The sequence below is a fragment of the Montipora capricornis genome, chromosome 3 (assembly GCF_036669925.1).
Source record: "Montipora capricornis isolate CH-2021 chromosome 3, ASM3666992v2, whole genome shotgun sequence".
Classification (NCBI taxonomy): Eukaryota; Metazoa; Cnidaria; class Anthozoa; order Scleractinia; family Acroporidae; genus Montipora; species Montipora capricornis.
In genome coordinates, this window is record NC_090885.1 from 22,098,809 (window position 1) to 22,113,130 (window position 14,322).

The following is a 14,322-nucleotide window of genomic DNA, read 5'->3' on the forward strand; positions in this document are numbered from 1 at the left end:
AATCCAAATTACATGCATAAATTTGGATTATATCATACACTTCTCTTTTAAACAAAGACTTGCTGATCCCAGTCCAGGGACTACACATGGCAGACAGGTTTAGCCCTGGTTTCATTACTGTTAAATTAGGTGACTTTGAATATTTCAAAACAAACTTCCATTGAAGGGAAAAAGCAGCTTTCACAAAATAAATTTTGAACAGCAAAGTTATCGTACACTACAATGCTCACACTGGCCTCAGAAATTCACAGTTATAAAACTAGATTTGTCTCTAACCACAACTTTTATAGGCCAAGAGTAGATAACATTTATGGTGCATCCACTATTTTTTTTACTGCGGCAAAAATATGGGAAACTATCTCAATACAAGCTGTACCTCCTGAACTCCCAAGTTGACCATTGAGAATTTTTGCGACTATCTAATGATCTTTTCCCTTCTTATTCTGTGTAGAATTGTATTATATTAAAATTGTATGTAAAAGCTAAGCAGTATCCTAATATTATGTGAGCTTCATCTTTATCTTCTTTTTTGTTTTTCTCCATCTCTGCGATGTTTGTGCCAATAACATGGCAGTGAAAGCCTTTACTCCTTTGGTCAAAGTTTTTTCCTTGCATGCAATTTTTTTTGTTGAAGAGTCATGAAAAGGAATCTTTACTGTTTATGGTGTAATTCCAATAAATAAATTCGAAAATAATAAAAATCAATCAATCAAAGCAATAATCCACATTCCTAAATATTTCAAGTGTTCATATGTTAAGGTAATAGCAAACCGTTTTCTATTTTAGCTTATACGTTTGTTGACTTTCTTGAGATTAAAAATATGCAAATTACTTTTTGTTTAGGTTAATTAAAGTATGGTAACAAATGAATTTTAGGCTTATGTCAAATTTACTGCGAAGAGAACATACAAATTGCCTACGCCAAGCCACTTGGGGATGTACGTCAATCATTTCTACTTTTGCTTTCTTGTTATGCTTCTTTGCAGCTTGAAATTTTGAGGATTACTTGGTTCTCTACTCACTCATTCAAAAACCATGCCGCCCCGCCAACTCAAGAAATTTTCAACCTTCCTCTCGTAGACAAAATGGCGGAAGGAGAAGGCACAAAATATCGCCAGGCGTTACCAGTTGGCTGAAAAACAGCGCTTTTCTTGTCTGGGACGAGGAAACTTTGCATCTAAATATGGAAGTAATGACCTTATTTGGGTTTGTTGCACTCTTGTAAGTTTTTCAATGATTGCTGGGAAAAGCTCACGAAGCTCGCCTACGCCCTACAACAGCGATCTGGATCACCATTTTGGAAGAATAAATTCGATAGTAACACTTAACTCGTAGCTCCATTAGGGGCTCGAGGAGCGAAAAGGACATCTGTGGTTGCTTTTGACGCCATTGCTGGTTTAGGTTGTGGCGATCGGAGGCATTTTGTTGCTTCAAGATGATGTGCTGCATCAGCGAGGAACAGAGGGAGATAAGTCGAATCAACCAAGAGATTGAAAGACAGCTAAAAATTGACAAAAAAAATCAGAGGAGAGAATTGAAATTGCTTTTACTTGGTGAGCATGACTTTTATTTTACTCCGACCCATTCACAATTGATCAAATCTGCATGAAATGCCGCATTTGATGTCACTTGGTAGCATGGGAAATGCTTGCTCTGTGAAACACAGACAAAAACAAAAATTACAAAACATATACATTTATATGAAATTTTATGTACATGGATATGCCTTATACACCCTTATAGACAGGTAGTTGTATAAAGGAGCGATGTATGGCTCTGTTAGCAGCCCATGGTGAGTCTAGTAACTGGAGTTGACCGATAAAGCAAGATCGATTGTTCCAGACCTTCGCGACTCCATGTTGTTAACGCTCGATCATATTTGGTACAAATACTTGAATTTAATGCTAACTACTGCTAAATAAATTAAGACCTTCTTTTGGTCGGAATATATAACCAATACAATTTCAGGGCGTCATTTTTGTGAGTAAGCTCCGTCTGGAGACTTGGTATGCTCGAGTGAAATGTTGGTTCAGTACACTGCTTGTGAGCGACCGCAGGATGTAACCAAGTGAGATTTTAAAATTAACGTGGGATGTGCTCTTTTTACAGGAACCGGAGAATCAGGCAAAAGCACATTTATAAAACAGATGAGAATTATTCACGGACAGGGTTACAGCGACGAAGACAAACGAGGCTATGTTCCTTTGGTATACCAGAACATTATCACTGCCATGCACTCCTTAACGATAGCAATGGAATCCTTGAATATTCCTTACAAGGATCCAACAAATCCGGTATGAATCACCTTCTAGAATGCTTTATGAGCTATTTATGGCATATGCAGTTTTCCTCCTCAATTGCCCCAATCGCTGCCCGCCCTCAAATCGCTGCGAGACTCGAATCGATTTGTATTACGTGCGAGTTTTGTTTCGACGATACCAAAGGTATAAGCTTTCACATTTGCTTTTATTACTACTTAGGAGAACGCCAAGTACATTAGAGAAGTTGATCCCAAAAATGTAACTACGTTCGAAACATCTTATTACGAGGCCACCAGATCACTTTGGAATGATCAGGGCATGCAAGAATGTTACGACAGAAGAAGAGAGTACCAACTAAGCGACTCTGCCAAATAGTAAGTGCAGTTTGATGTTTTTGTGTTGCTTTCGCACGAATTGTTCTGTTCAACATCTATCTTTTTACTGAAGTTGTTGGATATTTCTTTTATTCAAGGCGTGTAGTTCAGCATCATTCATTCAGGCCGTGTTCTTAAAAAATGTTCCTATTTTTTGGTATTTCTTCTAGCTTATCCTCACCGTTCTTTGTTTCGACGAGGGATCTCAACGAGTACTCTTTTACTGCTTCCCAAATTTATGATTTTATCCTTCCCTTAGCTTTGATTTTGTGGATCGTTTCGTCAAAGATGTTCAGAAATTAATCACTTTTCTTGGAGCGGTGAGATGATATGCTAACCCTGCGAAACGAGATTGCTTGTCAATTTCTGCAGTGAAGAATCGGCTGCGGTTAATGAGCAACAATGTAGCATTTTTAAAAACCACATCGCACGGCATTCGTAAATCGAATTTGATTCACTTTACCGATTCTAGCTCAAAACATGCATAAACAATCGTTTCTCGATCATTTGTTTTGCTTGGGGTAGATTTCCTGACGAATCGCGTTGACTGATTTATTCGTTGTCGTTTAGTGAAGTTGATGTTTCATTTCATTTGGAAATGCTGTAATTCTAATAGCATTTTATCCATACTTCTTTTTTTAGCTACCTTACGGATTTAGATCGAATAGCCAAGCCCGATTACCTTCCAACGGAGCAAGATGTTTTGCGTGCAAGGGCTCCGACTTCAGGAATCATTGAGTATCCCTTCGATCTTGAAACGATAATTTTTAGGTGAGCTTAATTTTTTTCAGCCTCTAATACAGTTATTTGATCTCCAAGCAACAGCAGCAGTGTTTATACTCCTTTTGATGCTGCTGAGGGCCATGTGCACCTTTGTTTTGAAATGAATTTAGTGCTTTTTCTGGAAATGGGTGCCTCAAATTCTTCTCAAATAAGCAGGAAATGTCTCCCACACAGGAAGCCAGAGTATTCTGTCCACCTTTCAAAGGTTGAATGCTAAAGTTAAGCACCATTGATATTTAGCAATTATTACATTGTCTTGAAGCAGTGGTCTGCAGATTATGTGGGTCTTTGATGACTATTGGTTTGTGAATATCCTCTGTTGGAAACATGTTTCTTCTGTATTCTTAGGTTGCAAATATCTTCTTGTGTTGCTTTATCTTGAAAAGGGAACAACTTAGAAAAAGTTGTGTGATCATATCAACTCTTAATATTTGGAAAACTTTGTTAGTTGCATATTATCTTGACTCCATATTTGGCAGTACCTCAACCAGGTTTTGTGGTTTTGTAAGTAATTCCTTGTTAACCTGGGTTTCCTTTATTTTAACAACCTAGCTTTCAAAATCGTTGCTAATTCTTAGAAAATTTGTATAGCCTGCTTGCATAGTTCTCCTTATTGGCCAGATGACTACAGTATGTGAGAAATTTCAATCATTGTACCCTGATTTGCAGCTTTTGTCTGATGTTTATCTTGTGGGTAAATATTTGATGTTGCATTGCAATCCCAGAGAATCAATGAATGCATCAGTCTTGTAACTTCTCAGAGTTTTAAAAACAATTTTGCTATTTTGTTGTGCATTGATCTTATTGCATTTTTATTACAAGTATGCATTCTTGGCTTGTTTATGCAGGCTCACAAGAAATGTACTATTACTTCCAGTAAAAATTATCTTAGGGGAAAAAACCCAGCAGTTTTTTAGACTGGAAAAGAAGTTTTTCATTTTGTTGTCAATGCAACACTGATTGGAGTGGTTTAACTTTTTTTTTAATTGTAAGAAAAAGTCCTGAGTTGTGGAACACATAAGATACTTATGTGTGCTCAGCAGCTAAAAGCATACCTGAAAACATTCCTGAATTGAACGATGCCCAATTTTTTGTGTGATTCTTTGACAGCAACGTCTAATATGTATATATTTTTTCAAATTGACAAAGACAAAACAAACGAGCACTTTCATCAACAACGGAGATCAGTATTGAATGTACTTTATTGAAATTTGTTTTGTATTCATGGTGACGTGAGCTGCGTAAGGTGACAAAACCATTCCGGAATACCCGATGATATTTTATTAGTCCAAGAGCAGCAGTGGTGCTTTATTCATTGCAAATATATTTTTTATTCGACAGGCCAGCTGTTCTAGTATTTCTTTGTAGCTTTTTTTCGCTTGTTTCATTTCCACTCATTACTTCATGCCAATTGAAAACATAAAGGCGAGCAAAGTATCTGTAGGTAGACGGAGAGTCTTTAATAGGAGGCAGTGGCAAGGCTTTGTAGTTTTGGTGTGTTTAAGCTAAAGGCCTTAATCCTTCTCTGTCTACATGGCATTTGTCCCTCAAACTATATACATGTGACACTATATGCTTTCCAAAGACCCCTCTCCTATTTGTTAATGTTCTTTTACATACACTGGCCTTGCTTAGAGCGTTTTACTCTACTTAAACTAGCTAGCTGCCTGAAAAATTCATTGATGGTTACATTAATAATAATAATAATAATAATAATAATAATAATAATTCTACTACTACTGCTGCTACTACTACTACTACTACTACTATTACTACTACTACTACTACTACTACTACTACTAATAATAATAATATCATCATCATCGTCATCATTGTTGTTGTTGTCATTACTATTATTATATTTATTATTATCTTAGAGCGATTTTCAATTGAGTGTCGTAAAACCAAAACCAAAGTAATTACTTTGGCCAATCAAAAAGGGTGGAGACAATCCGGTAAACCAGTCAAAACTGGAAGTAATTACACACAGCTGGCGCAAAGCACAGGAAAATGTGCACACGTGAGCCACGCTTGGTATTGGTTTCACATCTGATTGGTTGAAAAAGTGGCACGAGAACTTTGAACCAACCACTGAGTGAAAGTAATCATAAACCAAAGCAATTCGCTAATTACTTTCGCCACTCAATTGAAAACCACTTTAATGCTTTAGCTCTGGTTGATGTTATATCGACATTACAGCAAGGGAGCCATCCATATCCAATGGCCAAAGGTCCCTTGAGTCATTTCTTCTCCTTCACCTTTCTAACACCTTCCTTAACCCATTGACTCTTGGGGTTCCCCATTGATGAGTAAAATCGTCTGGCGTTAGAGTAAAATACTTGGACGTCAAAGGGTTAAATACTTTTCCCTCGGTGTGATGTGTTGGTGTCATCTTCACGCTTGTTTATTTCCAGCTGCCCCGCATGTTGAAAATATGGTAGCGAATCTACCCAATTGTGTATTTCAATTCTTTGAACAAATGTAGTGGAAGTATATTCGCCTTCTTCAAGCAGCAAGCTGGCTGGTTCAGGCTGGTTTGGGTGTGGAAGGGTTAAAGTCCTTGCTGTTCCCAACAAAGCTGTTTTCTGCAGCAATCCCGTCCTAATGGTAATCCCCAGCTTATCAAGCCATGTATCCAAGCTTTTGCGTACTGCCCCAAGTGCACCAACAACTACTGGTACCACTTCGTGCTGTCTGATACCCCATATTATCATCATCATCATCATCATCACTATCCCCACCACCGCTTCTACTACCCTGGAAATAAATAGCTTGCAGAATTGCAGAATCATTATTCACAGCTGCTCCTCCTCTGTGGTACATTTTACACATATCATAGGATAATAATAAGATGACATTAACCCATTGACTCCTGGGGGTTCCCCATTGATGAGTAAAATCGTCTGGCATTAGACAGAGTAAAAGACTTAGTATGGCTGGTTTAGGGGTGAATTGGTTAATTAAATTAGAATGCAGATAATATTGACTGTAGAGAATTGGTTGCCTGGAATAACTATTGGGGCCAGCAGAGCTGGATTGTGTATCCCAATAGTGTCATCACAGTTCTAAGCCACCATCTTTTGATTATCAGAATGGTTGATGTTGGAGGTCAGAGGTCGGAAAGAAGGAAGTGGATTCATTGCTTTGAGAATGTGACATCAATCATGTTCCTTGTGGCCCTTAGTGAATATGACCAAGTTCTTGTAGAATCAGCTAGTGAGGTAAGGGCTCTTTTTCTTATGAATATGATTGTATCTCAGGGTTTCAGATGAAAACCTGGCCTAACAAATTAAGGGATGGACTTTTGTATCAAGATCAATGGCACTAACACATGCCATTACATAAAGCTGCACGATTTTTTTCGCTTGCGCCGGTGCGAGTTTTTCAAATTTTGTCATGTCGCCAGTGCACAATGAAAACCGCAAGTGTAGCCACCCCCTTTTTTCCTGTGATTTTTCCGCTCTCACGTCGTCAGTTCAGGGGTGGCTACACTTGCAATTTTCATCGCGTGGTGGCGACGCTTCAAAATTTGCAAAAATTGCTTCACCAGCATGAGCAAAAAATTGCTTGTGTAGCCGCTGCTTTAAGGGGCAGTGTTATGCTATTACAGTCAAAATTCAAAACACTAAATTACATCAATGAAGACCAAAAAATAACGAATCATGTAGTTTTGTTGGCAATGGCCGTTGAAGTGCACTGAAGCTATTTATTGTTTCAGCCAAGGATGGAGGGGGTGGAAATGGATTGAAACTTGAAAAAATTGGCCAGTTTTTTCAAGTTTGGAGACATCCTCTGAAAGTCGCCAAAAGTTACTGTACATACGAATAGCTCTTTGTGCCATATTATATTTTGTATCATCTCATTGAATAGTTAGGAATATGTTTGAGCTAGAGTACTAATTGAGATTTTTACCCCGTTTTGACCTAAAAACGGTAAATTTAGTATGACAGTGCCCCTTTAAGATAGATGCCCTCTGGGTATGCTGCCTTATTGTTATTATCTTGGACACTGTTAGCCAGGACGATTTTGTCAGAAACAGTGTTCAATCTAGAAATTATGGAAAGTGGGTCAAATGTCCCACATGACATTTTAAATTGGGTCATTTCAAAAATGGTCTTGGTCAAATTATTATTATGACAATAATAAACTTCGAAAAACGGGCAATATCCTTATTATGCTATACACTACCAGTATATTTTTACAACTTTTTAGCATTTTACTTGTTGAGGCCGTCGGCTCGACTGGAAGTTCTGCAACTTCTGCGGGTTGACTCGCTGTTGTACTAATTTCTCCACCTTCGTCATTTGTCTCCTCCAATTCACCTTGATCTTCACTTTCCGTTGCCACTCTCTTTGGCGTAAAAAAGACTTAACTTTTGCTGGTGTTTCATGAAACTAAAATTAACGTCGACACAAGAACACACACTCAACGAAGCGTGAATCGATCGTCGTAATAGCATCCAGTCTCTCTCGGAATTGGAACGCCTGACACAAAAAGTACTCGTACAAACGTAGTGTGAAACACCAGTCATTTCGCGGGTTCATATAAGGCTAGTAAGCACACATATTTGTTTTTAAATTTACTTTCATTATTGCCTGCTGCTTTGGAAGTACTTATATACGAGAAAACTTATTTTGGGGGGTTTTTATTTGTTTCTTTTTTTTGCGTCAGTATGACCCCACGATCATTTCATTTTGCGTCAGAATAGAATATTCTGCGTAAATGACGCAAAAACGCGGCCTAGATTGAACACTGCAGAAATTTTCTTTACGTGAATGAAACTAAAAATTATGTAAATTTGTTTATGTTGTAGAAATATACTTTACATTGAACATTGATTTGCCCTAACTCTCAGTGGCACTGCCTTCATGGCATTTTTCAAGCATGCAGACGTCATTTCTTGAGACCCAGTAATGATCGGTGTTTCAGCGGTTGTCAAAGCTCACAATAAATGCTTTTCTCAGAACATAAGCTGGTTTGGGTCAAGGAATTTTTCAGATCTTGTTTCCTTGGCTAAAGCATAATATAATGAGACTTCAGGGTGACAGATTGTGATCCAGTGTGTGGGTGTGACCTTGATTGCTTTCTTTCAGGGACACTAAAAAAAGTACACTGTAGTACAATATATATAACCTAGAGAGGCCTCTCCAAATAGTCAACATGAGAAGTCATTGAAAAGGAAACTGAACAATGACAATAATGTCGCTCAAATGTGTAAGAGAAGAGGGGCCTTGCACATTCTAAATCCAGCATTCTATCTAGTGCTTTTCTTTTTTTCAACTGATCTTAAAAGTTGCCTATGCATTCATCAATGTTGGGTTTTTTTCTTTTCAGAACCGGATGGAGGAGAGCAAAGCATTATTTCGTACTATTATTACTTATCCATGGTTTCAGAACTCCTCCATCATATTATTTTTAAACAAGAAGGATTTGTTGGAGGAAAAAATTATGTTTTCTCATTTGGTGGAATATTTCCCAGAATTTGATGGTAAGTGGAGATTTTACTGTGTACCGTGTTTTGGCATCCTGTGCATACCATTTTGTTTCCTTAACATACACTGTAGTTGTTTGCCTAAGATTTCAAATTCTAGGGTCAATGGCTGAATTTATACTACAGACAAATAACTTATTTAAGATAATTATTATTATCCGTCCAAGACGGATATTGCGTCTGCAATTCATGTAGATATTAATCCAGTTTTTAGACAAATTATGGACCAAAGTTCATCTTCAGCTTATTCGTCTGTTAGCATGTCTTACATCCATAATTAGTTGGCAGGGAACTATTTGGTGAAGAAGCAAACAACTAGGTAAAATGAATGTGTGTCATGCTCACAGCGTCCATCGGAAATCCCCAGATTTCCAGCCTCCAGTGACCAGAAAACCATATTTGCAGTTATAAGGTCAACCCAGATGACTTAAAAGATTATGGTTGAACAAAATTACTTTCAAGATCATCCTTTATTTAACTTAAATCTTGATCAGGAGAATGTCCAATTTCATATCATGTGTCATCTACTTTGAATTTCCGAAAATGGAAAATTACATACAGCCTTTGTCTGAAAAGAAATCTTAATTTGGGTGCTATCTGCAATTATGCTATCTTTTCCATAAAATCGTTGTAGGCTTGTTTCGAATGTCTTTGATAGCTGGTAATTATTTTGGTGAAACTATGTTTTTTGCTCACAAGAGGTGACTTGGGGAACTGACTTATATTAGGGAAGTAATGTGGCATGATTTAAATGGCGTTTCTCACCATGCCTGGTTTACAAAAAATAAATAAACTTCACATTGACTTGTCATTGACTTTTCTGAAAGAAAATGTCGTTGTTGGCATGACCCAGATGTACCAGTGGTTCGGAAATTCAAGGAGGACATGTTTTCAAGTGAAAGTGGTTGCAAAGTGACGAGAACTTGGCTCAAAGTATTATCTAATTTCTTCAAAAGCTTTAGGATTGAAAATGTTGTGCAATGCTGTGGATCAGTTGTCTGGCAATGATGTTGCTAGACACATTGTAGAAATGCATTGGCTTAAGGCTTTCATGGTGACACCCCCCTCAACCTCCCCTTTGGTTTTTTTCTGTCACATTTTTATCACTTTGTTGACCTGTGACAACATCATATAAAATTTTATCAGGAATTTATCTCTGCAGCATGACCTTAAGTTACAGTTATTTTAGGGTTATTTTTGGTTGCTTTGTGGCCCACACAGCCTTCTCTTTAAACATGAAGATGCAAAATAAAAGGGGGGGGGGGGGGTGCCTCACGCACTGCCTTTGTTCAAGTTCATTCAAGCATAACTGATTAATTATCCAGGATGGTGATCAACAAACAGCAACATACAGACGGAAAAGATATTTCTAGCGCTAAAAAAGAGGGACTTGGGATTATCCAAAGAATGACATAACATTTTATGACATACGAACACATTTGCATAAGGTGCTTTTTTATTAAACAAATTATCAGAGAGCTCTCGGTTGCATCCATGGTTGATTAATCAATCATGTGCACATGCCCAAGACACCACACCTTTTATAGTTCGAATTCCATACATCTTATTCGGTGGTTTAACGTGATAGTGCTATGTGCCGATATTTTGCGAGTTGTGTACAAGCAATGAGTAAAATGTCTGCGATTATTTTGTTAATCCATTGAATAAGTGATTTATTATTCTACTACAAAAAAGATGTTATTTTTCTTCAATTTTATTTGGTGAGGGTGTTTTAAAAAAGCATCGTATGTCTTTCAAGGCACATGCGAACGATGTAAACAGCACAAAAAGCCAGCCAAATGTCCTTTTTTTGATTGGATAAACAAAATGACGAGTGACAAGCGATGGCATGCTAAATTCTCAGGCTTTGCATCGTGTTGAAAACGATTTCTTTCATTGCAAAACTCTCGTTCTGTCCGTAGTTGCTCTGTTCTAAACCGGGCAAACCAGGACACTACAGTGTATTGCCATCTCATATTTTGCGCGTTCTCTTGACCAAATATGGTAAGATGTCATAATGTTGGAATAATAAAATTAATTACTTAATTGTTTCACCAGCAGTCACCATTGATATGATTTGTGACAAGGAAAAACAATACAACACTCTATGGGAAGTTGAATGTCAGGGTCTCCATGTTTATGAATGGTGCAATAAGTTAAAGTAACACTGTCACATGTTAGTTTTGGCTCTTTTGCTCTCTTAACGTAAACATTTTTTTAAAATTTTATTTGCAGGACCACAGTGCGATGCTCAGGCTGCGCGGGAGTTTATCCTTAAAATGTTTGTTGACCTAAATCCAGATTCCGACAAGATAATATACTCTCACTTCACCTGTGCCACTGATACAGAGAATATTCGGTTTGTATTTGCAGCTGTGAAAGACACAATACTGCAGTTGAACCTGAAAGAGTATAATCTCGTCTGAACAGAGTTTTTCAGAGATCTTATTATCTGAATTAAGGATGCCAAGGCAAGCAGGCTGTCAGAAAGTCCTGTAGGGGATGAGAAACTGTAGAAAATCAACATGGTTCTGAAGAGATTTCTTTATTTAAGAGTGCTTGTCTTAAAGAAACAACTGATTCTAGGTAAAAGTGCTTTTGTGTACAAATTGTCCCAAAGCAAAAGTTTCGGTGTGAAAATAGCTTACATTCAAGATACCAAGACAAGTGCTGCCTGAGAATTTTTCAAATGTCGTTCAACAGAGGTGAATGGCTTTTTTTTTTTTAAGGAGTCATCTGACTGGGATTATTTTCCAAGTTTTAGAGATAGCTAGAACGAGTCGTTAAGAAAGGAAGTATTACCGCCATTTTGTCCATCCATTTTGCTCCCAAAAGGTCTCTTTGTCTCAATTTTCCATCAGTTACCTTGTTTTTTCAGAAAGATCAAGAGCATTGGTGTCTCATTATTTTAGTCCACCGTGCAAGAATTTTTGTACCAACATGTTTAGGGAAAATTCTGTTGCTTTCGATTCTTCAGTAGCTATGTCAAGACTTCATTATTCTATACCTCTGCTTGCAGATAATTACATTAATCAGCTGCCCATCGGCTTTTTAATTGGCCAACTACAATGTGTATATGATATTGAAAATTAAACTTTTATTTGAAGCTGGTCAAAATCCTTTTAATTATTATGTTCTGGGTAAGCTAGCTTCAGCCCTCCAAATTCTTTTTGTTATCCTAAACATGTTTCTCTCGGCTTTCATAACTTTGAGAAGTGTCTGATTGTAAATCTTGTATAATCCACATAAAGCTTATGAATTAGATTTTTCATATTGTTTCAAGAATGTCTTTATGCTCTTTCCTCCCTTCTTCACACTGATTTTCTTATTGTTCAAATAATAATATTGTAGGTAGGGAACTGAGGGCTTAAGTGAAAGTTGAAGTTCTGTCTTAAACCCTGTTGCTTTAAGCATCTTTCTGTCAGTGTTTTCTTCCACTCTGCATTGCTTACAGTGAAAGTTTTTTTCGTAAATTTCATCACATTCTAGTTAATGAGTCACTAGTTTCCATGATTCATAATATTAATATGGTTCCTCGAATCGAATTTTTGAAAAAAAATCAAAGTTAAAATTTGTTTAGTGTCTTGAAAGAATCCTCACTGCAAAGTCTTGCTGACAAAAGCTTTCATTTGAGTGGTCTTGCTTAACATTTTATCCTTGGAGCGCAGAGCAGGAACTTCCTTGTAAATGGCAGCAGAGGATAATACTGCAATTTAGCTTCTAATTTCTGTATGGTTATATTGGCAGTTTTTGCCCGCAGTTGATGTTCTTTTAAGCCTTTTCTTCAAAAACTATCCGAGTTGTATTCACTGTGCGTTCAAAGATAGATATAGGTAGCTCTTTCAATAAGTGATTGTGTGACCAATACCTATACTAGTAGGTTTTCATGTTAGTTAACTGGATTGACACTAACCCCTTTACTTGATACGTCATTCCTCTTTTTGGAAGGATTGTGTAGCGAGCTTGAGGTGGCATCATTTTGATCCAGGACCCATTTAATTGAAGCGTGGTTGATGCTAACCGTTAGTTTACTGGTGTCAAAATTAGGCGTCTATGGTATCGTTTTTGCGGGGAAGTGTGCGTACCGTTTATTGAGGTTTGAGCATATTCGGCCTGGTATAAAAGTTTATCTTGTCTTTATGATAAGCACTTGAATTTCTGCCCCTAGGAGGCCATGTTTAAAACCACAGAAGTCCGAGTTAGGGTTCCGTTTTCCAGGAAAAATCTAAACTTTTAAAGATCACTATTCACATGATACTTTAACAGGAGTCGTCAAATATTTAAGTATTTTAGACAGTCACAATGGGGCTATACGGGGGGCTTGCAAAATGCCCAAAAGGGCACAGGGCACCCACAAAGCATGCACTCCCTCTTCTACCTCTCTTAACTGCGGCTCTGCCCTCTTACAATCCCATCTGAATGTCGACCACTGGTAACATACGGAGCTTTTACAAAATGGATTTGCTTTTAAGAACTTTTAATCGCAGTCGTTTGCCTTTGTCAGTCTCATCATAATTTGTTGTACTCTAAATCCTTCTTCACCAATTCTTTCTCTCGCTGTGCAGCCGACCATTCTTGAACAAAAAAGTATAGGAAAAAAAAGAGATAAATTATTATGTATTGTTATGAAGCCAAGTTATTTGGTGACAATTCAAATAAATTTTTTTATTCGTTCATGGTTATGTCTGCATTGCAGCTTGGAAAATATATCTTGATTGTCTTAAGCCTGAAGACATAATGCCGTAATCCCTTAGTATATTATATTGAATGTATGTGATTTCTGTAAATTTGGAAACTGTTTATTTCCTATTTGGTGTGATAGAACACTTGTGCTTGTTTTTAGTAAGGCCCAGTGATGTCGCTAATCAACTAGGCTGACGGACTTTTTATTGTAAATTCTTCTGCAGAGGAACGATTAAAACGTAGCAAAATGACCAAAAAACGGAAGCCATTGTGTGCAGTCGTTATTTTTGTTAAACCCCGGGCTCCATATTGCGTATTTGCCGATTGGCGACACAATTGGCCGAGTCGGAAAATACTATATAATACTCTGTTAGGGCCCCCAATTTTGCATAAGCATTGTTTCCTGTTTCTCCTGGGACTTAACAATGATCCCAAGAGAAACGGCCAATGACATTAGAGTGTTGTTGAATTCTTTCTTCCCATTTCTAGTGCGTGAAGGTCGCATGACCCCAAGGGAACCTGAAGTTTTTTCCAACCACGCGCACTCTGATTACGCGGCAGTTGTTTGAGTCGAGCGCTTGACCCTAGCACCCTTATCTTCATTCTGCTAAATTAATACTTCAATTCTTCACTGTAACGCTCTTACAGTTTGCCAAAATGCTTCAAATATTTTTTCAAAGGAATGAACGAGTTTTCTTTAAGCAAAATGCCAAGCCCGCATTCAGTGTAA

At 37.5% G+C, this 14,322-nt stretch overlaps 1 protein-coding gene across 1 annotated transcript; it reads left to right on the plus strand.

Annotated features, from left to right (window-relative positions):
* Nucleotides 1-1,231: 1,231 nt before the first annotated feature.
* Nucleotides 1,232-13,851, plus strand: LOC138040913 (guanine nucleotide-binding protein G(q) subunit alpha-like). The gene is made up of 7 exons (XM_068886639.1): nucleotides 1,232-1,553; nucleotides 2,110-2,294; nucleotides 2,481-2,635; nucleotides 3,278-3,406; nucleotides 6,510-6,639; nucleotides 8,753-8,906; nucleotides 11,145-13,851. Exons 1-7 carry the CDS (start codon nucleotides 1,436-1,438, stop codon nucleotides 11,333-11,335), a joined length of 1,062 nt encoding a protein of 353 aa, XP_068742740.1. The 5' UTR covers nucleotides 1,232-1,435; the 3' UTR covers nucleotides 11,336-13,851.
* The last annotated feature ends 471 nt before the right edge of the window (nucleotides 13,852-14,322 follow it).